Source organism: Suncus etruscus, chromosome 18, assembly GCF_024139225.1.
Source record: "Suncus etruscus isolate mSunEtr1 chromosome 18, mSunEtr1.pri.cur, whole genome shotgun sequence".
NCBI lineage: Eukaryota > Metazoa > Chordata > Mammalia > Eulipotyphla > Soricidae > Suncus > Suncus etruscus.
The window spans coordinates 24,786,668-24,810,607 of NC_064865.1; the positions used below are offsets into that span (position 1 = coordinate 24,786,668).

Sequence of the window (23,940 nt, forward strand, 5' to 3'; positions counted from 1 at the left end):
AATTAATAACGGTGAATGCACTTTTACATAATTTCCAAATGAATTCACCACTTAGTAGTAACATCAGAGTTTCACAAGAACAAAGTAATTAAGCATTTTACTTAGGTTAAGAATGGTAATTCATCTTATTGGGTATATAATGGTAATTCATCTCATTGGGTGTGCACATGAAAATCATGAAAATACTGCTACCATTCTTCGAAACTAGTGTGCTTCCATTTCAATAACACACAGAAGCACATGCACGCATGCGCATGCACACACATATTCATTATTATTTACAATTGTAATTCATCACCCACCCCAGGGTGATCATTTAAGAATTTCTCTGTTCATTCACACTGTACTCCTGAATACACAATTTTGAAACTGCCAAATGAAGCAGAGAGTGAGAATGTCCATTTAGATGAAATTTAAAATCCATTTACTCTTCCTCAAAGAAAATAGAAAGAATAGTGGTTATTGCAGCGTGAAACTATAATTTAATAATTAACTGATTTTTACTTCTTTTTTACTTTATATCTAGGCAACTGAAAGAATAAAATCACTTTATGTAAGCTCAAAGAAAATGAAAATCTGGGAGAGGTAAAAAGAAATATGTTCCACCCATTAATTCTCTCTTTCTCAAGAAGAAATAACTTTTGCTGTTAAGAGTGACAAATTGGTGCCACAACTCTAAGTTGTCCTCACAGAGACCAGGAATAAAAGTCTGAGAAGGCATCACAACAAGAAGATCTGAATACCACACTAAAGAGTACGATCCCCACTAAAGTGGGGGATCCCCCAGCACTATGAACCAAATTCAAGCACCATAACCATAACTAAAATGTTTAATTTCTATTGGCAAAGGCAACAAAGAAAGGAAAAGGAGAAAAGTCAAATAAAATTAACTCTTAACCAGAGAAATAATACAGGATAAGAAGGCATTTGTGCCTTAAATGCAGACAGGTACTGTCTAATTTGACCCCCAATACCACACCCAGAATAAAAACTGAGCAGAAGTAAACCCTGAGCACCTCTGGGTATAAACTCAACCACTCCCTCCCCTCCCAATAACAACAGAAAATCCAGTTTACTCTGTAATTCACATAAGAGCACAAAATTAACATAATAGTGATTTTGTAAAAATGGATGGTAGAATTTTGAAATCAAGTTCTTACATTTTTCAAAATGCCAGGCAAAGAAATATACATATGTTTGAAAAAAAGAGTTTGTGTGTGTGTATGCTCACACATATATGTGTTCCATGCAGGTATAAATATACTGTAAACTATAGGTTACACAGTCAAACTTGGATACATAGTTCATAAATAGTGAAGTATAATAAATATATGGCATTTAAATGAGAGTCTGCCCCCCAAGTATGCTTTTCCTTAAGTGAGGATCAGAGTACCAAGTGATACTCCTGAAAGAAACATGGTATTTGAAATGCATTGACTACAGCTTCCTTAGAGAGAGAGAGAGAGAGAGAGAGAGAGAGAGAGAGAGAGAGAGAGAGAGAGAGAGAGAGAGAGAGAGAGAGAGAGAGAGAGAGAGAGAGAGAAATTTAGACAGGATTTAGCCACTAGCCACTGTTGGAAGGTATCTAAGCACATCATTTCAACAGCTACTTTGAAAAAAGTGTCTATTAAAGGCTAGCTCCAATTTTTGTGTGAAATTATTGCACTCATCAATGGAGCTTTTTAATGGAATTGTTGATACGCTCAACCACTATACATGGGCACAAATTCTACCACTTTAATGGACATAGTCAAGGCAAGGACCAGGACAGAACTACTTAGTAGGGAGATCGGAAATTTAATTTCAATCAGATGAACAAAAAAGGAAGACGAATGCTTGAAGTGTGGCAGTATAAAAATCACCAGCGATTAAAAACATTTGGAACCTTTGCTTACCCTTCAAAGGCATTTGTTGCCATGGTTTTTAAAGACCTCTGAAAGCTTCATCTGTGCCCACAAGAGCTGCCAAGAAATAGGGGTTCTCTGCTGATTTTATTTGTCAGGCGCATTTGGTCTTAATTATCTCCAAGATAAAGATTATGTGGCCAAGGGGTGGGGTGGGGAGATGAGCTACCATCATTTCACAGGTAGAAGGATGCTGTTTATGATAAAGTGGCCCTTTCCTTAAAATGCATGCATGCCTGGCCATACTCAGATCTCATTTTTTACTGACCAGAGTCATTAAGAATGGCCCCAAGCCCCACAGCCACTGCTTCGGAGACCCCTTAAGAAATTAGTGAATAAAAAGTATCATCATACAAGTTGATAGCTCTGATAGGTAGGCATGAAAACTCCTTTATACTTTAGTTTCAATACCCCACCCTACCACACCCCCAAAAAGAGTAGTAGCCCAAAGAATGAAAGGATTCAATTAATCTTGGAGTTATAAAAGATGTTTGTGGATTACCACCATTTGAACAATTTACAAAGAATAAGAGGCTTGTTTGCTATTTAAAAATCATCAAAAATCCATTTGTTTATTCCTACAGTTTATACTATTGGTCCAGCTTAAAGTGTTAGGACCAGCATGTTCTCTTTTAAATTGTAAGCTCCTCAAGATCCATGTTTAGCTCTGTGGGGCTAATTTGTGACTCTTTTGTTGAGGAGGGTCTTGAATAGATTTGTTTAATAATAAGTGTTTCTTGCAAGGTGTTGAGTGAAATCCAGAGAATTTGTGTCACTCTGTGAATCTAAAAGAATTGCTTGAAGTGACTTAAATCATTTCTTTCATCAAGTGGTTTTAAAATTAATTGAGGAAAACAAATCAACTACCCATTTTGTGAATTGTCTGCCTAATGGGGAGATTCCATTTTTGTACTTGCTAAATGGTTCTATTTAGCTTGCCCATCAAATGCAGTATGTCTGGAATTGAATATTCCCTGTCCATACATTTCCTAGGCCTTTCTTTTGCTTACCCTTTATTTTAAATTTCTTTCACTCTTTCTTCTCCAGATAACCCACACTGAATCATGTTTTATTTAATTAAAGTATCGCATTCCCTGATTCTCCCATTTCAAATACCAAAAATGCCTCGACATTTACTAAGTCTCAGCCATGTGATCATCACTTAGTTTGACCTTCATGCTCATTTCCTCCCTTCTCTGACTCTTCTTCCCATTTTTATGAAAGTCTCTGCAATATACGTTGAAATTAAAAATAGTTTCCTCTTATCTCTCCTGAATATAATGGCTGTCATTTAACAACGAGGTAATTTAATGAAAATTTAACTGTTTTTTGTTGTCTAAAGTCCACAAACTAACTCTATCCTTCGTCTTTCCATCTTTAATGTCTTTACTGAGTAACTCCTGTAATACAAAGCATTGAGTTTTGCCTTTGAGCGCTCAAAGTGAAAATAAAAACTATATATAAACTAATACCTGTGGTCTTAGGGTGGAAAGTGTGAGTGAAGTAAAACAGAAGCTCCAAGTGAGAGAAAAGTTCTGCCTTAACATCAGAGAAGTTTTGATGGCCATCACAACAACTAGGACAAGAAGCTATTTTACGAATAAATATGGAACTAAATTATTTTTGTTTGGGGGTCACTCTCAGCAATGTTCATAACTTACTTCTGGCTCTGTGCTCAGGGATCATTCCTAGCAGGGCTCAGAGGTCTAACTGGGATGGTGAGAATTGAATCTAGTCCATTACATGGAAGTGACTTACCCACTATATTCTCTCTTGAGCCCCAAAATCTGAAAAAAAAAAATAATTCTCAACCAAAAATGGAATATTCATATTGAAGCAGTATTAAAAAGCCTGATCCAGAGACTATTTCATGTAGAAACAGTAATTTCAAAACAACTAAAGTGTACTAGAGCAAGACTGCAAATCCTCAAATGGTCCTGGACATCCTAAAAGAATTCTTGACACAGCAGTGCTTGAAGAATGTTTAAAAAATTGTATAATACAAAAATGGCTTTGGAAAAGTAAATAAATGAAGTGAAAGATTTATATGAAGGAGAAAGCAAAAGAAAAAATAATTATGGTCATGATTCTGGTGAAAATTCATGAGTAAGCTCTGAGTTCTGAGAATAGGCTAAATTAATATTTAAGAGAGAATAAACAGATCAACACAGCAAAACTATGGAAATAACAGAGGCTGTAACATGAAAACAGGAAGGATTTTAAGTCCCAGATTTGAATTACCTTTGAAGGGGAGACTTCTCTGGGACAGTGATTGGGATGGGGGAAAGGATAAGAAAGTTAAAATTCTGGGTTCTGCCTTCAGAGATATAGGAGCAGTTTAAGCACTTGCCTTGTATACAGGTGACCCCTTTTTGATCTCCAGTTGATCCCTTAAACTTTGCCAGAAGTGATCTTTGAATACAGATCTAGGAATAAGCCCTGAGAATAGCTGGATGTGGCTCCAAAATATAACTCTCTCTTAAAGGGGAAAAAAAGAAAACTTAGGTTTCAAGCTCATGTGTTAAAGTCTTGAGGATCTCCAGTGCTGTGTATTAATTGAAAAGAGAAAAGTTTGCAAGATTATGTTGAGTGGGGAAAGACAAAAGCAAGAATAATATCTAGGAGTATTCTAAGTCATAGAAAAGAACCTAGATTTCACTCCAACACATTGAGAGTACTAAGTACAAACCATATGATCTGATATGTATCTAGATTTTTTTCCTCCAAATATGGAGATTAAAGAATAAGTCTTGCTCCCCAAGATTAATATTCTAGTGCACCATATCTCTGGAAGAACTCTAAACATCCATCCATTACAGGCTTAGAGATGAGCCTGTACTTTTCCATCTCATTTGTAACCTTTTCCAGATAAAAGCACGTGGAAGTGTACCAGCATGGACTGGAAATGTCAAAGTAAAGGTAAAAACAAATCCATCTTAGGTGAGAAAGGTGAGTCCTCTCACACAAAAGAACTAAGTTCTCTTTGAGTAGGGCTCTCTAAAACAGAGGAGTCTAGTTAAATGGGCCTGAGGTTCTTCATTGACTTACACCTTACCTCCATGCTATCTCTCCAGCCCCCTTCATTGACTTTTTGCCTACCTCAACTTCTATTTGAGGAGCTATCCAAGGTGCTGGAAGTCTTAACCTAGTTTTCTAAGAACATAGCCATCAGTTATTATTATTGGACACAAGGCTCCACTGTGTCCAGCCATAATTACACAGCACTCTGATACCTTGTCCCCATGAACTTGGATAACCATAACTTGCTAGATCCAGATATGTATGGTTCTAATTCTGAGTACCTATTATAAATAATATGAAGTGGCAGCATAGCTACTGACTGGAGTCAGTCTTGGGCTTCCATTGTGCCTTATGACCATTTGGAATGACAAGATAAACAATGATCTCAAAGGAATTTTTTTTTAAATTTGAACAATACTCAAAGGCTATAGTAAACTAATAACCAAATCTGCTGATGAAATTAATTCAAAGAGTCAGATAGATGGCTCAAAGGACTGCATGTCCTGCATGTAATAGGCACAGATACAAGACTCAGAACCATATGGTCCCCTTAAGCACCAGGAGTGACACCATAACTATTTATCTGGGAGTAGCGCTAAGCATCACTTAAGTGTGATCCCCAAAATAAAAAAAATACAAAAGTCTCTGCCCATCTGAAGATAAATAGATTCATAGAATATCCATTTTAGTGCTTTCTTTTAAATATATTTAACTTTGCTTTTAAAAATACAGGAGGCTATTAGTCAATTTCTTATGTAATCAAGTTTATACACTAAGTAGTGGGTGAAAATTGGTATGCTTTCATATCAACTTTAGCTCTTCAACTAAAAACACTTAGAGAACTAGAGTCATCTTATGACCACTCATTTCTAACTCTCTTCTTAAATAACAGGAAAAACTGGGAGCAATTTTATATATTCAGAACCTTCTATCAACATTATGAGCCATTCTTTGTTCTTAAATAGCTTAGAAGGGCAATAGTATTGATAAAGAACCACACAAGTTTAGTAAAAACCTTTTAGTCACAATCTATCAAGGCTGTAAAGAAAATAATGGAACTAGAAACCAATTCATTTACTGTCATTCTCCCTCTGTAGGCACAAACATTTCTAATACATGGAAAATGCCATGAAAGCAAAATTGAAGTGAATGACTTTATTTTAATTTGTCTAAGAAAATCTACATAGTAAGAAAATGGTAAATTAATTTTTCTTTTTCCACCACAGAACACCCCAAATTCTAATTTATCCTTGATCTTTGCTTACATGCTCATTTCTAAGATATAATACTGCTTATCCATATTTATTTTGTTCTCTAAATTCATCTTCCAAATTTAATTTTATATCAGAAAGTCATCTCTGAGCTCTTGATTCAATACTAGGGGTGAGTAAACTTTGGAGTCCTATAAGTTTCTGCACTAACAATCATTTTGGCCCTTGGAACACTATAATTATAATCTGATTTGTCCAAGTCCAGAACTGCCTCATAAGCTATATGAGAGCAAGGGCCAAATCTTCCCAATCATTGCTTCTCTAGGCCCTGGAGTAGTGCTTTGCTAGAAGTAATTAATAACAAAATGAATGAATTCAGGAACCAAATAATGTCTCTTTAAATGGACCTCCCTATGCCTAAAATATAATAACCCTGCCTATTTCTAGTTCTTTTAGAACTCTAAACCCAGGATCCATCTCATTTAAGCCACTTGTGGGGGCCTGAGCAATAGCACAGCAGTAGGACATTTGCCTAGCACACAACTGATCCGGGACAGATCTGGGTTCAATCCTCGATATGATCCCCAGAGCCTGTCAGGAGCGATCTGAGTGCAGAGCCAGGAGTAACCCTTGAATGCCACCATGTGTGGCTCAAAACAAATAAACAAACAAAAAAAAAACACTTATAAGTGACTTCAACAAAACTTGAGTAGGTCTCTGAAATTAGGTAAGAATTACATTTATATGCAATAACTACAAAAATTTTCATATCATAAAATTTATAGTATAAAATTACTAACATTTAGTCTGTTTTTTACAAATGGAAATTATAAGTATATTTCTACTATAGGAAGCAGAATTTTTATATTTGATTTTGATATAAAGTCACACCAAAAATATTTATTTTATAAACTCCTATATCATGGGTTTTATAAGTATATGTTCTGTATTCTAATTCTTTAATGCTTTGATATCTATATTTTATGAAGTTATTACTTCATTTTCAGCCTAAGTGCTGAAAATTATAACAAAAATAACAAGTAGTAAAGGTAGAAAAGTGAATGAAATGTGTCAAATAGCGATGTTGTGACTGCTTGACAAAGATCCTATGGCACAGCTTCTTGATTTTCTCATTTCAGTTGAAGGTCAAGTCATCCATTGATACAGCAGAGAGATGAAGTTGGAGAACAAGAGAAGAGCTAAATACTTTAGAACTGATCTGAAGCAAAGATTATCACAGATAACTGCTCTAGGTAAATTAAGAAGGAGATAGAAACATGTGTCATGGTGAGTGCAGTTAGAGAAATAACTACACTAACAACTACCATGACGATGTTAATGAGTAAGAGAAGTAGAATGCCTGTCTCGAATACAGGCAGGGATAAGGGAGGAGGAAGACAGGGACAAAGGCATTGGTAGTGTGAATGTTGCACTGGTGAAGGGGGTGTTCTGTTTTATGACTAAAACCCAACTGCACAGTATTTTAATACTGTGTATTAAATAGTATTATTAGATATTATTTAGGGGCCGGAGAGATAGCATGGAGGTAAGGTTTTTGCCTTGCATGCAGAAGATCGGTGGTTCAAATCCCAGCATCCCATATGGTCCTCTGAGCCTGCCAGGAGCTATTTCTGAGCACAGAGCCAGAAGTAACCCCTGAGCTCTTCTGGGTGTGACCCAAAAACCGAAAGAAAAAATATATTATTAAAAAAATAAGCGTGTGTCAACAACAGTATACCTCCACTTGGAAGTCTAGATCCCTCTACCAAGTTCACCTACCGAATGGCCATCCCCCAAACATAGTACCAAGAGAAGTCTTGCTCCTCAAGAGACTCGGCTCCTAAAATCCTCCCCATGACAAGTTGCTCAGAACTCTAGATCTTGCCAGCTGTAGGAAACTGAGAAGTTAGTCCCAGTTGCCCTCAAATTGATCAACTGCTCTTGCTCTCCAGTGTTCTCTCTGTTTCTGTCAAAGAGGTGAGAGAGCTCACTAGGTTTGCATGTTTGGCACAAAAGAAGGTTCATATCTTGTTCTTCAAGTGTTTCGAAGCTACTTGTTCTAAACTTGGAGCAAGCTGTTTTCGACACACTATTACCTTGAATACTTCTCTTGAAAAAGGCCTTGCAGCCCTCACAGGACCAGACTCCATAATGGTAGCCTGAGGCATAGTCGTTGCACACGGCACAGTAGCGTGTCTCCTTGGCTGACTCCACTGCCAGGCTTCCCTTGTCCGTGGCACTAGCCAGTCGATCTCGGCCAGTCTGGCGTCGATTATCTGCATTGGGCCTGGGAAGAAAAAACACAGGAGGAAAAAAGAAATGGTGAATCCATTAATGTTAGAAAAGCAAAACATGTGCTTTCTGCTAAAGAATAAGAGGCCAGGGAGATATTACTGATCCATTTTATTTCGACATTTTGCTATAATGAATCATAATGTAAGCTAATCTTTCATTCCCTCTGGCTGTTGCAGCAAAAGGTGTTTGGCTACTATATTAACCTTGGACAGGAAACTGTTTATCAGAAACTTGCCCCCCCCCAAACTGAACTGCCTACAACAGAATATATTCTCTCAAAAAATGACAGAATAAAATTATCTACTTTCTAACAGATTAACTCTATCACCCCCAAGATTCACAATGAACACAGAATTACTACAGACCAATACTCAATTCCAATTCTAGATAACAGAGTCTTTAAGAGAGACATCACAAGCAGCAGCTGTAACATTTGAAACTTAATGAGTTTGATGATTCACAAGAAACTTGTGTAGAGAGATAACAATTTAACAATTCAAAATGTTGTCTCACTGTCATCAGAAAGCTCTGCATCACTGTCTGTCCACTTTTCTAATGTAACTACAATTGAAGGATGCTATTCAATATTCAAAACTTTAACAGGTACAATGAGAAAAACGCTAAATAAATGCTCAATAAAGAAACTAAAATGAAGACACTGAAGAAGCAACAGACCTCATCAAAGAGTCTGAAAATAAAAAATATAGCTAAAGACCAGCACCAAAGCATTTATGAGACAAAGAATGGCACTTGTCTTGCATGTAGCTACTCAGATTAGATTCTTGTCATGCCATACCATATGTCTCTTGAGCCTCATCAGGAGTGAACCCTGTGTAGAGCCAGGAGTAAGTCCTGAGCACTGCTGGGTATGATCCCATGTAATGAAGATCACACTGAGTGGTCAGAAAGAGGATAAAGAGTTCGTAAGTAAAAAATAAATATGGTAAAGTAGCATTAAATGGTCAAAGGCAAAATAAGCTGAGAGCTAGTCTGCAGAACTGATCTTACAAAGAAATTATGAAGTGGCTGAGAGGGATCTCTGAGACAATCATGGAGGAAAGTAAACACTCACTAGAGGAAGGAACAATATATACAAGAAACTGTGTCATTAACAGTAGAAGGGAAGAAAGGAGGGAGGGAAGGAGGGAAGGAAGGAGGGAAGGAAGGAAGGTAGGAAGAAAGGAAAGAAGGAAGGAGAGAAGGAAGAAGGGAGGGGGAAAGAATGAAGGAGGGATGGAAGGAAGGAAGGAGGAAGGAAGGGAAAAAGAAGAAAGGTGTGAGGGAAGGAAGGAGGGAGGAAGGGAAGGAGATAAGGAGGAAGGGAAGGAAGGAGATGATAAGATAAGGAAGGAGAGAGGGAAGAAGGGAAGACAGGATGGAAAGAATGAGGGAGGGAAGAAGTAAAGGAAGAAAGGAGGAAAGGAGGGAGGGAAGGAGAGAGGGAAGGAAGTAGGGAGGGAAGGAAGGAGAGAGATGTTGCATCTTTCCTAAGGAAGGGAGGGAAGGAAGGAAGGAGGGAAGGAAGAAGGGAGGGGGGGAAAGAATGAAGAAGGGAGGAAAGGAAGAAAGGAGGGAGGAAGGGAAAGAGAGAAGAAAGGAGGGAGGGAAGGAAGGAAGGAGAAAGGGAAGGAAGGAGGGAAGGAAAGAGGGAGAGAGTAATGTAAGGAAGGAGGGAGGGAAGGAGGGAAGGCAGGAGGGAAAGAAGGAGAGGAAAGAAAGTAAGGAAGGAGGGAGGAAAGGAAGGAAGGCAGAAGGGAAAGAAGGAGGGGGAAAGAAAGTAAGAAAGGAGGGAGGGAGGGAAGGAAGGAAGGAAGGAAGGAAGGAAGGAAGGAAGGAAGGAAGGAAGGAAGGAAGGAAGGAAGGAAGGAAGGAAGGAAGGAAGGAAGGAAGGGAGACACCTCACATCTCGCTCCTAAGGAGAATTACAATACTGATCCAGAATTTTTATTGAAACAAAATAGTGTTTATTGAAGGAACTTATTTAGAAAAATATGAGGAAAGAAGAGAGAACATATATGTTAAAGAGACTTCTCCAGAGTTGAAATAAGTAATATACACAAACAAGCAAGTGAGATAAGTGTTCAAGAAAGAACACAGCTTGAAGAACAAACCCAGAAGGGCTGTCAAAAGGAACATTTTTTTAAATAAATAAATAAATTCCTTAATAGAATTACCATGAAATACAAAGTTACAATGTTGTTCATGACTGAATTTCAGTCATAAATCCTCCAAATATTTATTTATTTCTGTAGTTTTACATATATAAATGTTAACCAAATGTTAACCTGCTTATTGTCACAGAAAAGCCTGCTGTTGATGGTCTCCTCCTTTTCTCTTCAGTAGCTCCTCCTTTTCTTAGAGGTGGAAAGAACAGAGGAATAGTGGGTTAGGCCTTAGATTTCCCTGGGTTAGGCCTTAGATTTCTGCATCTGGTATTGCCTCATTTTCTCCTCTCCAAAAAGTTAGGATTTGTAGGCCCAAGGTAGTTTGCATAGCTTTGGACTTCTTTGGGCCTAGGATATCTCTTAAATTTTATTATTATTTCCAGAAGAATTGTGCCAGTGACTCATATAACTCATAAAGGAAGCAAGGGCAATATACTCCAGAAAATAGTGCTTCTCTGGGTAGACTCACATCAGTCAGCATACTTGAGGAAATAGCCTGATGCGATGCTGCTGACAAAATTCTATGATCTAGTCCCCTTCACGGCTAGATAGTCCTGGCTTCCTGAAGATGACTACAGACATAGGACATAAAACCAGAGATCATTCAAAAGGGAAATGGAAGACCTACAGGTCCTACATGCTCTCCGTAGAGCAACCTAAGCCAATACAGCCTGCAAACCCCATTGCCTATCATCATTTCGGTCCAGCCCTGTTCTGTGAAGACTCCCAAACCAGAATCAAATCCAGTAGGTTAGATCATCTCTTAGACTGCAATGCTGTGTCCTCTGAAATATAGTCAGGTAAAGCTCAGTTGATAAAGCTGCCTCGAGGCAGAGAGGACAGTGCCTCACACCGTACATAAATGGGACCTGAGGATCTGTAGTGAAGAGGAAAAGGGCAGAAAATTTCCAGGTCTGAACTCAGATCCACAGGACCAATCAGGCACCAACCATTTGCCAGAGTTTTCATTACATCTTCCATGCTCTTTTCTTTCTCTAGACCACAAACTACCTTGCCCAAAGTCATTAGTCACTGAGCTGGTACTGGTGCCCTACACCTCTTTGATGGAAAGCACTTATACCATATTAAAGGAAAATCCTTTGTGCACCATAACTGGGCCCATTTTCACATTCTAAATGCCCATGAATGTTTGCTTCCTAATAAGAGACCTCAACCACCCTAACCACATCCTTAGCTCTTTAATCTAAGTGAAAATTTAACTAATTCTTTAAACAAATTGCTCAAGAACATAAAATCCCTCTTTGTTAAAATTTGTTCTCATAAAATTGTCAGCAAAGTTTCCAAAGTCTCTCCTTCTGAGCACTTTGTCATAAAATGTCGCTTCTCAAAGAAAATGGTGACAATATTTGCCGATCTCTACGTTCATTAACAAGATCTTCTTCAGCCTATTCTTTAAAGATTGCCTTTAAAGATTATCTGGAAACAAAGAGGGGCAGGTGTGACAACAAGAAACAAGAGCTGTTTTTGCATTGGTGACAAACCACATTGTAACTCTAAGAGATACAAATGTTGAAGAAATGAGGCACTAGTCAGAAAAAAATGCACATATGTGTGTGTGTGTGTGTGTGTATTTGATGGACATACGAGATTTGAAAAGCAAAGAAAAACCACCACTACACCTAGAAAAACTAGAAACTCAGTGAATATTTAGCTTCCTTTCATTCTATTAATTGACTATTAAATATTTCCAAATAGATGCCCCACAGATATCACATATCTGACATAATTAAGAGAAACTGCTGGTGGCATTGATATAAGGTCGAGTGAATTCTCTTGGTCCAAGGAAAAAAACAGAACATTATAAAATAACTTACCAGAAAGATTTTCATTAATCAAAGGAAAAGTTTTTTTAAAAAAAGTAACATAACCAAATATTGTTCTTTTTCCAACCATAGACCATGGTATCAGTCACCCAATAGTTTATTCCCCTGATTACTCAAGTTGTTGAGAGGGATAAAAAGAAGCTTAAAAGCCTGGATTTCTCAAAAAAAATATTGCAAAATTAAATTCAATGAACAAACATATGTCTAATTCTTAAAATATGGCTTACTAATAAGCAAGTAGGATAATTTTATGAGGCTCCCTCACAAAATTAAATACCCAAATTCATAAATTGATGTTCAAAGTTCTTTCATGACACCACAATTTCTAGTCCTTTGTGTGAGAGATAATTGACAAATATACATTCCTCCTAATAAATAGATCTTGCCTATTTTGTTTCCAATTTTTATGTAATTTTAAAAAATTATTTACATGATAGTAAGCTTCATACCAGGGACCTACCCTTACAGCCCACATCTCTATTTTCTCCATGTATTATTACAATAAAGTCTTTTTATTTTTCTTAAATCTCATAGATAAGTGAGAATATTCTGTGTCTATCTCTCTCCCTCTGACTTATTTCACTCAGCACAATAATTTCCATGTCCATCCACGTGTAGGAAAATTTTATGACTTCATTTTTTCTGACAGCTGCATAGTATTTTATTGTGCATATGTTCCACAGTTTCTTTAGCCATTCATCTGTTGTCGGGCTTCTGGTGTGTTTCCAGATAATAGAGCTGCATTGAATATATATGTGCAGAAGTCATTTTTGCCTTGTGTTTTAGAGTCCCTAGGGTATATCCCTCGGTATAGTTGGATCATATGAGAGCTCAATTTCCAGTTTTTTGAGGAACCTTCATATTGTTTTCCAGAAAGGTTGGACTAGACTGCTTCCCACCAACAGTGAATGAGAGTTCCTTTCTTCCCAAATCCCTGCCAGCACTGATTGTTGTTATTCTTTGTGATCTGTGGTATGAGATGATACCTCATTATTGTTTGGATTTGCATCTCCCTGATGATTAGTGATGTGGAGCATTTTTTCATGTGTCTTTTGGCCATTTGTATTTTTTCTTTGAGAAAGTGTCTGCTCATCTCTTTACCCCATTTTTGATGGGGTTAGTTTTATTTTCTTAAGTTTTGTCAGTACCTTGTATATCTTAGATATTAGCTCCTTATCTAATGGGTATTGGGTGAACAGTTTCTCCCATTCTGTGAATGACCTTTGTATCCTAGGCACTATTTCCTTTGAGATGCAGAAGCTTCTGAGCTTTATGTAGCCCCATTTGATTATCTCTGCTTCCACTTGTTTGGAGAGTGCTGTTTCCTCTTTCATTTAGTCTCAATGTCATGGAGTGTTTTAGCTATGTGTTCTTCTATATAACTTATGGTTCCTGGTCTGATCAAGGTCTTTAATCCATTTAGATTTGACTTTTGTGTATGGTATTAGATGGAGTTCTGAGTTTGCTTTTATGCATGTGGCGACCAGTTATCCTAACATCACTTGTTGAAGAGGCTTTCTTAGCTCCATTTTGTGTTTCTTGCCCCTTTTTCAAAGATTAATTGATTGTATGCCTAGAAAATATTCTCTGAATATTCAAGTCTATTTCACTGATCTGAGGGTCTGTCTTTATTCTTTATACCATGCTGTTTTAATGACTATTGCTTTGTTGTACAATTTAAAGTTGGGTAAATTGATGACCCACCCATCATCTTTTTCCTAACTGTTGCTTTAGCTATTTGTGTGTCCAAATTTATTTCAGGAGTGTTTGATCCACTTCTTTGAAGAATGTCATAGGTATCCTTAGGGGAATTGCATTAAATCTGTACTATTCATTGGTAGTGATTGAGAGAATTAGAATGCCTGTCTCAAATACATGCAGGGGGTGGAGGAGGAGTGTGATGGGTGCATTGTTGTAGGGAATGTTGCACTGGTGAAAGGGGTTCCTTTCTTATAATTGAAACCTAACTGCAAACATGTTTTTAATCATAATGTTTAAATATAGATATTAATTTTAAAAATAATAATAAAGTTAAATAGGAAAAGACTAATATCACTAATAAAAATGTTCATCTCTAGGGGCTGGAGCCATGGCATAAGCAGTAGGGTATGTGCCTTGCCCTCTCTAACATAGGACAGACCGCAGTTCAATCTCCTAGTATCCCATATGGTCCCCCAAACCAGGAGCTATTTCTGAGTGCATATCCAGGAGTAACCCCTAAGCATCACTGGGTGTGGCCCCCACAAAATATTCATCTCTAAATAAAAAAAGCTATTTACAAAATTATTGACAATTGAGTTTTAAGTGTACAATATTTTATCACCAATACCACCACCAATGTCAACCTCCCTCTACCACTGTTCGCATGTTCCCTCCTTACATACACACACACACACACACACACACACACACACACACACACACACCTGCCACCCTGACCCTGATCCCTCATTACTTCATTTTCTCAATTTCTTCCTTCCCATCTTTATTCCTTTCCTTCTCTTGCTCTCTCCCTATATTCTGGGGGCAAAGCTGATCTAAATATTCCCCTTTTGCTATATTACATTTTTTAATTCAGTTATTCTACATAACACAGATAAGTTATCTCATCCTGTGTTTGTTTTTTTCTCTTCGATTACTTCATTGAACATGGTATCTGCAACCAAGTTGAAGCAAATTGCATGTTTTTCAATTTTCCATGCAACTGCTTAGTATTCCATTGTGTATGCATATTTTATATCTATAATCCATTCATGTGTTATTGGGGACCTAGATTGATTCCATTTCTTAGCTATTGTACTAAGTTCTGTCATAAAAAATGGTATGCATATGTCTTTTTAAATGAATGGGTTTTTTTCTGCCTGGGATAAATATAGTCTGAACATTGGGTCAGAATTGAGCAGAATGAGGTACAAAACCCCTTATTTATGGGCAGTTAATTTTCAATAAACAAGTGGAACATGAAATGAAGTCAAGATAGCCTTTCAATTAATAGTGTTGGGAAAACTGGGTAACCACATGTGCAAAATTATAGCTGGCTCTGTATTTCACATCTTAAACAAAATCCACTTGTTCCTAATTTCAACTCACACACCCAAAGGGGGTCCTTAACAAATACTTAATATCCCTCCTACATCTATTTATCTGTCATCATTAAATTGAAGCATTATTTCCTCAAAAATATTCCACCTATCCCTTTCATTCCTATTTTCCTATTGCTCGAGAGATCAATACCCAATGTCTGAATTATTTGAATTGGCCTCTTGCCTCCCATCATTCCTTACACTCACCTTGCCAGCCACTTCCTAAAAAAATTGTCCTCAGATATAATATTCGTCTTCCCATAAACTCTCACCATCTGTATCTGTGGAACATTTCTTTGCCTTCATGAACCATTTGAAATTAATCATAAACTCTGTAACTAACTTCCCTAGAAAATACATCCACACACTTCCCAGTTTCTGTCTGTAAATTCAGAAAAGTTATAAAGTCAGCCAAAAATAAAGTTAAAGAACCATCAACATAAAGAATGAAAGCCCCAATCTAGAATTCCCTGCTCTAACCTGCTCTTCGGGGTTTTCTGAGTAAATTTCTGACAAATTACTCACTTATATTCTAAGGTTTGTTTGGGGTGGGGGAAGTGGTGTTCGTTTTGTAACTCCCCAAACCCATGGTTGATCCTTTGCACACAGAAAATATTCAGTAAATATTTACTGAATTACTTAATCAATGAAGGATGAAGAATAATTTCACTAGAGACACAGATGAAACTGTCTTAATGACAATAAGAGAATGAGATGCCTTCTGTCCAATGAACAAGTCAATATGAAATCGGTCTTCCAATTCTTTCCTATTCACTTCTCTCCTATTCAACAGTAGAAACAAACTTGCAAAGGTTGAAATCTATGACCAAAACTTTTCTGTGGGTACTCACTATGCAATATTGTAGTTGGATTTTAAGATGAATGGTGAAGTTCACCTAATATGGTAGAGTTTAGAAAGAAAATAAAAACTAAAATACCATTTTTAGAAAAAAAAATCATATTAAATAAATTTTGGGACAAATTTGGGCAACTTCCTAAACCCTGTGACAGTAAAGTTCTGGGGCAGACAAATTTAATGTTGTTTCCTGCATAACAAAGATAGATCTTTGTAGGCCTGAGAAATGGAAACTTTGGGCTTTTTAGCACTGTGTATCTGAAAACTTTGATCTCATGCCTGATAACTATCACTTTAATGAGAGCAAATGTTGTTTTGAGTATCTTCTGGTTAATAGAGGCAGATAAAGTCCTTCCTAAAAGGTGGAAAAATATATTCTTCCAAAAATTGATGGGTGATGATAGCTCAATACAGCTCTTAGAAATTCTCTAGAGTAGTAGTTACAGAGTCTATTTCAATTTCTACCCCAAAGTTCAACCACACCCAGAACTTCTGGAAATACAGCATGACCCTTCCTCTAAAAAGTGTCTCAAGAAGAGGAAAAACAAATAGGCACACTAAAGTGAAAGCAAGGGCCCTAGAACTAGTACAGGAGCTTAGGTGAGGCACTTGCTTCGCATGTAGCTGACCTAGCACCTCATAGTACTGCCAGTGTTCACTCTTGAGCACAGAGCTAAAAACAGGCCTTGGCCCCTGCTGGTTGTGCTCCCCAGAAATAAGCAAAATGAATTAGGTAAAGTAATTAGGCAATGGCAGGTCTTTATCTTAATGTGATTAACTCTTTGGTAGCTCTTAAATTGTTTTAGAAATAAGGAAATCAAGGTAGAGAGAGCTCAGGTGACTTAGAAAGTCATGTACTCAGTGAATGGTGTATTGTGGGACTTAGGCAGAACAATCTTAGAAGTCAGGCTCCTAAGAAATTAATAGAACTCCACCCAAAGGCCTCCTAGCCAAGGGTAGAGCATTCACATCTGGGAACTAAGTCATCACCTCGGATCTCATCCTTAAGCTCATAAATAATTATACTGTTAAAAATTGCCAAAAACAATCTATTATTACAAGGCCAGTCATACTTTTTAGAAATAAAATACTAATTCAATTTTTAGGGCAAAGGTTGGGAACTCTATTGAGTTCATGAAAATACAATATTGGAACTGACAGTCTCATGAGGAAATCATATGTTGAAAATTTAAATATTTCCCCAAAATATGGTTATCAAAATATTAATTTCACCCTAAAAATTAGAAATGATCTATTTTAAAAGTGGATATGCATGAGTTCTTAAACTAGTTATGTACAAAAAATATTCATAATCACCAGCCCAAATTTAAAACTTTCTGTAAAATGTCAAGAGGTTTTTCCACTCACTTAAGAAAAATATCTTCACCCCCAAAATACAAGCAAGTGTTGGTTTTTCATACTAATGGGAAAAAAATGGCTTGGTGTGAAGTTTTCTTAAAACTCCATTTAGTCAACATCTTTTCATTCTTTCTATCAATTACAAATGTGTAAGTAAGTGACCTGTTTTACATTTTATCACCTCTCCTTTCTCCACTCATACCAACTCTATTATAAGTGCTAATGACTATCAAGAACAAGAAACCTAGAGTATAAAGCAAGAAAACATGGCAAATGAAGGATACAAAAGAAGTAAACCAAGAGAGAACCATGGCTTGACATCACATCTTAAAATCAAGTCTAATTCCCCATTTCATGTGCACAGCAAACACAACTGTGTCTTAGGAGAACAATTTTATTCAGATGCAGTAATATCAAGAAACTCAAGGCCCAGGGATGTGGCTTAGTGGCACAGTCTGCCTGGTGAACATGAGCCATGAATTCAATCCCAGGCATGACCCAATCTGCCAAGTGCAATCCCGCAATCCCAATGTAACTGATGCTCTGATCCCTGATGCCACAAGTGTACGGCCTCCCATGAGCACTTCAAGGGAGGATGTATCATAATCCAGTGGGCAACCTCTAGGCAAGGGAAGAACAAGAGAAGTGGAGGGATAAAATTCATTCATTCATTCAGCAGCATTGAGTAAATATCAATATACTGCCAGCTAGAGATCAAAGTGGGTCAAAAGAAAGCCATGAAAGGGAGGAGGAGAAAGAAAAAGGTTGGCCAGGATCAAAGAAGCAAGCAAAGAAGGAAGAAAGCCTTGGGGAAAGGCCACTCCAGGCACTGAACTTTGAATAGCAAAACAATCCTGCTCAGACTGGCCTCTGCTCTGCTTTGGACTTGAATCCATCAATCTTCTGATTTCTCATCCTATCCAAGAAATGGGGTCAAGATGTCATCACATAAAAAAATTCACTTGCAAATGCAAGTTTTTACTTTGGGAATATGGGTGTCATTAGGAAGCATGCAGCTACAAATACAATCAACTTTAAAATAAGAGTGATCAATTTCAGTCTCCTGTGGGGTAGAAGCCCCCCCCCCAAATAGTTGCAAGACTTAGGTAAATCCTCAAATCTCTCTGGGTTCAGTTTTTTTTCTGTAAAAAGAAAAACTTTGACTCTAGTCTCCATTCCTTTCTTCCTTTACAATTTGATGGGCATGACTCTATCCCATGCTTTGAGCCAACAACAACTTCTAGAGTCAGCTAAAATTTCTTTCATAGACTTATGAATGCACAGTCCATGTTTCAAAACTCTCTCCCAAGAGTAACAAACCATGAACCAGAGGCATTGGGAAAAGATGGAAGCCAGGGTATGCAAATCATGTTACCCTGGCCCTCATTCCTACAGCCCATGGAAATGGACCAACATTTATTCCATCATAGGGAGCTAGTATCAGAGGACTATCCATATGTTTCTAAATACTGAAATGACTTTCTAATCACAGAGTCTCATTTCTCATGCAAGGGACAAGAAAATAAGAAGAAAAATAAACTAGGAGAAGGAAGGAAGACAAGAAATAAACCAGGACCACGTGGTAAGAGCCTCTGTGTATTGGATGTAGTCTTGGATCACTAAGCTCTATAATCACTGATGGAATGGGAATTCAAAGGACAGAAAAAAACACTGAGATGTCAAAAACTAGGCAAATGTACTGGGGGAATTTCCAGGTGACCAGACATGACTGGAAAGAAACCAAAAGCAAATGATGGCTTCTAGAAGAGAAATTCATTTAGTTATTCACAGAACAACTTCAACAACATTAAGGTCAAGTTTTCAGCATCATCCATGACCAGTAACATTTAACACATCTGGGAAGGTACCAAGCACTCTCTGAAATGCAGAAGGCAAAACTCAATATTCAGGGTTGCTCTTCTTTGATTTTCTAATCTACCCTAAAGGAAGCAAGCTTCAAGCGCAACAGGGTGCTTTTGCTGCTGAGGCGACAAAGAAAGTCTTGCTAACTTTCAAGAAGATTCAGTGCTTTATTGAGTGAGAGAGGGCTGAGGAGGTGGTTATGTTACTTAAACAAGTTATAATATATGTTTAATACAGATTTAAATATTTTTCTAATTGATATTTCATTTCTTAGTGATCGAAATGTATTTTGGAGACAATTTTGTAAAATAAAGGAAAGAGAACAGAGTGAATCAAGTGGACCACTTTATAGAGAAGCAATGATGATACGATGTCTGTGGATTGAATGGATGATCCAGAGCTACAGGGATATCTGGGTAACATATACAGCCACATGATACCTAGGTGGACTCCTGGCAAGAGAACTTAGGTCAGGGTGTATCAGAAGCCCTATTTGTCAGCAATACTAGAACTTGCTATTGTGTAGTCTTGCTATCTTTTTTTATGTAGGGTGGACTTATGCAAAGGGGTTTATGCCTCTTTCTCAATCTTTCTTCAGACCACCATTTGCTGTTCTTGTACCAGGTCTTCTGTGTTTTTCTTCCAAGAATACCCTGAGACTAGATAAATTCAACTGCACTCAAACTCAACTTCTCCACTCTGCAATCATAAGACCTTGATCCCACCTCCTCTCAGTCCCCTTGGCTGGGATGGAAATTCACATCTTCTCAGGTTTTTCTCAAAGGACAACAAAATCGCTGTTATATCTAATGCATCAGAAACAACCAGGTATCTTAAACTCTGTTTACACAGAGTTCAGTGCAGTTAAATTTTGTGGAAATTATTCTATAACATCCCTTGAAAATACCTTAAAGTTACTAAATTAGACCTGTTCATGCCCAAAGGCCTGCTCAATTTTCTCATGGACTAACTACAACAGATAACAAAATAAATGCAATTGTAAGTTTGGGTATGGCATTTCTAACTTACCTGTATTACCAAAAGAAAAACCTATAGGAGCTGAAAATAAGTAACTGAATACCTAATTAACTAATCAATCTCTCTCATCTGGGAAAAAATAAGAATATTTCCTCTTTCTAGAGAAAAAAATTTACATAATATTTTGGAAAGAACCCCAAATTTCTGAAGTAAGATGTTGCTGTTAATCTTTAAAACTAAAAAAAAACAAAACACATAGACAATATTATAATAAATGTCCATCTCTATATATTACATCCTGAAGAGGATTACATTCATTTCATTTACATTTTTAAAACTAGTCCTCAACCTTTAGAAATGCAGATGGAGAGGCCCAGAGAGATAGCACAGCAAGCAGTAGGTCATTTGACTTGCATGCAGCTGATTCCTGGCATCCATATGGTCCTTCAAGCCTGCCAGGAGTGACTTCTGAGCATAGAGCCAGGAGTAACATCAGAGCACCTCCGAGTGTGGCCCAAAAACAACAAACAAACAAACAAACAAACAAAAAGAAATGCAGATGGAAAGATCAGGGATATAACTTTTTTTTTTTTGTTTTGGGGCCACACCCGGTGACACTAAGGGGTTACTCCTGGCTATGCACTCAGAAATTGCTCCTGGCTTGGGGGACCATATGGAACACCAGGGGATCGAACTGAGGTTTGTCCTAGATTAGCGTGGGCAAGGGCAAGGCCACTTCAGCCCTAGGGGTGTAACTTTAATAACATTGCTGTATGTCTCAGTTCCATCTCCAGATGGAATATGTACACACGGAAATATGAACAAGTAAAGTGTTGTTGTCAACATGGCACATCATAGATCCAATAGGTCATTACACTATCCCATTTCTGTAGAGGTATGAAAACGTACAAAATAAAAAGCCAGACTGGCTATTCCTTCTCTGAAAAACCCTTTTTACTCAGGTGCCATCATTTACAGTAGTAATGAATTACAATTACAGTAGGACTGCCACTTTTTGACAGAAACAAAGCTGCTTGGCCAATTCTGACACCATTATCCCTTCTCGACCCCTTGGCATCCTCATTTCCCCATTGTATTAATCTCTCTGGATTTGTTACCCTTGAGAATTGTTTCTTTATACTCTGCATGTGAGATCATCTTGTATTTGTTTACTTTTTGACTCACTTCACAGCATGGCTGCCTCCAATTCCATCCATTACTGACAATAGTTGAGATCTAGTTCAACAATAGCAAAATGGATTCAAAAAACAACTGTGGCCTGAAAAGTTGTGGCTGGTTGCAACTGGAATTGACTGGGCTGGTATTGGATCAGGTCCTGTGAATGAAACCTTTTTTCTGTCACCAAAACACTCCCAGTAAAAAGCAGTTTGAAGACACTGGCTTACTTACAAAGGCCCCACTCAGTCACATGAGCTGTGCATGTCATTTAGCCTCCTTCACAGCAAACCTGCTCCTGCATCAAGGCCTATTTGGTCCCTGGGACCTCAACCTGAAAAACATTTTTATGAGCTTCTCCTACTACTTCTCCCTGGACCCAATCTTTCTGTCAATGTCAACATTGCCATGGGAAAAACTGATGTGTCTGATTTGCCCAGAAGTCTATTCCCAGGATCAAGAACAGTGCCTGGCAGAGAGTTACTATTCAACAAATATTTGTAAATCAAATGAAAAAAGAAGTCAGAGCCAACCCTCTAGGGAATGTTGGTAGAGGGTTGAAATCAGCAGAGAAGTAAGAACATGCAAATTCTCTACACTAGCCACTCCAGTCAAACTCCCCAGAAATGATTTTTGTTACTCCTTACACAAAGGATACAGTTCTAGCAACTGGAAGTCAGCAGAGCTAATACCACCCAATTTTCTGGACTCTAAGCACTAATAGCCACAGACGTACATGGTTGCTGTGGAACTCTCTAGAAGCATCCAGGCTCACAGCACAAGCTGTTGAGTGGGTAAGCAGCCTCAGCAGCTCAGCCTCCATTCTGGGCTATAGCTTTGATGGGGTCATCTAGACATGGAGTCAGAAGCAACCAGAGCCATGTGCGGAGGACTCAAATGGTCTGTCTCAACGCCTTTCCCTCCTCCTACAAAGCTTTGAACTTGGTCATAGGAAAACCATCATAGTATGTCTATTGAAGCTTAGAACTTGAGACATAAAGATCTTTACATTTAGCTGTGAAATGGCCATCCTCAGTCTAGTGCTAGTGTTCCTTGAGAGCTAAGATTCCTCTGAAGCCAAAAGAAATTGAAAGAATCAAGCTCTCCATTTCAGAATCTACCTTCTCCTTCACTGTCAGCTGCATCAACAGGCACCCAGTCGGGCCATCAACTCTCAATGGCCTCAGCTGCAACCAGCTGAAGCACAAGTTTGCTCAGCAGCTGAGGGCTCTGGAGACTCTATGATGGTCCCATTCCAGTGCTTCCCCCTGAAATGCCTTGGAAGGAGACTCTGGCAGGTCGGCAATATCCTTGGGCTGGGACTGAGAAACATTATGGGACTGAGGAAACATTATGAGGCCTTGGGAAAGTTCCCTGTGAACTCCCCAACAGCACAGCAGAGAATGTCCCCTAAACAAACTGCATGATAGCTTTCTGACCTGTCCTGGGGACACCACTGAAGAATTGTCGAACTTTCTAAATCTTGGAAGAGCTTTTTCTACACCACTGTTTTTTGATTTTTGTTTTTTATTTTTTGAGGGAGTAGCCAGCCTTCCAGAGTTTAGAGTTTTACATACTATGCAAAATATTTGCATAGTATGCAAAATATGCACCTCATAATATGCAAAAATCAGGCCAGTAGTTTAAAGCTATAGCCTGAGTATGTGGTGTAGTTCTAGTCCTGCAGAGCCCAAAAGTGCTCTGAACCTCCAAGCCCACACCAGCAGGATTAGGGGAGCTCTATCACCATATTCAGGAAACCTTGTAGCTTAAGGTTCATGCAAAGTATGCAGGTCCTAAGCTTTATAGTCTCTCATTAGGCCCCAGTTGGATTTCAGAACTACCTTGGGTCAATCCACTGCCATGTGCTGAAGATTCACCAGGCACTGACCGAACCACAAGGATCATTGATAACCAAGCAGGAAAACCCACCACTCTATGCATGCCACAAAACAAGCTCAAGTTGTTCTCTCACAAACTCACCTGCCCCCAAGGTACTGAAAACTCAAGCCTTATCTTGCAGAAAGTGCTGCAGTGAGGGATGTTTCCCAGCCAGGTCTGGGCTTCTGCTAACCCTTTCACACATTAGACAGCATTTCATAGTTCTTTTTCTCAGCTCCTATTTCCTGAAATCCAATAATGTTGCCACAAGAACATTTCCTTCAGACAACCAAGAGAGCTCTAG

General features: G+C 38.1%; 1 protein-coding gene across 1 annotated transcript in view; it reads right to left on the reverse strand.

Moving 5' to 3' along the window:
- ESR1 (estrogen receptor 1) overlaps nucleotides 1–23,940 on the reverse strand; it is a 281,586-nt gene that overhangs the window by 243,299 nt on the left and 14,347 nt on the right. The window contains exon 2 of the mRNA XM_049765462.1: nucleotides 8,233–8,423. Within this exon, the coding sequence (XP_049621419.1) occupies nucleotides 8,233–8,423 (191 nt within the window). The remainder of the gene's footprint in view (nucleotides 1–8,232; nucleotides 8,424–23,940) is intronic.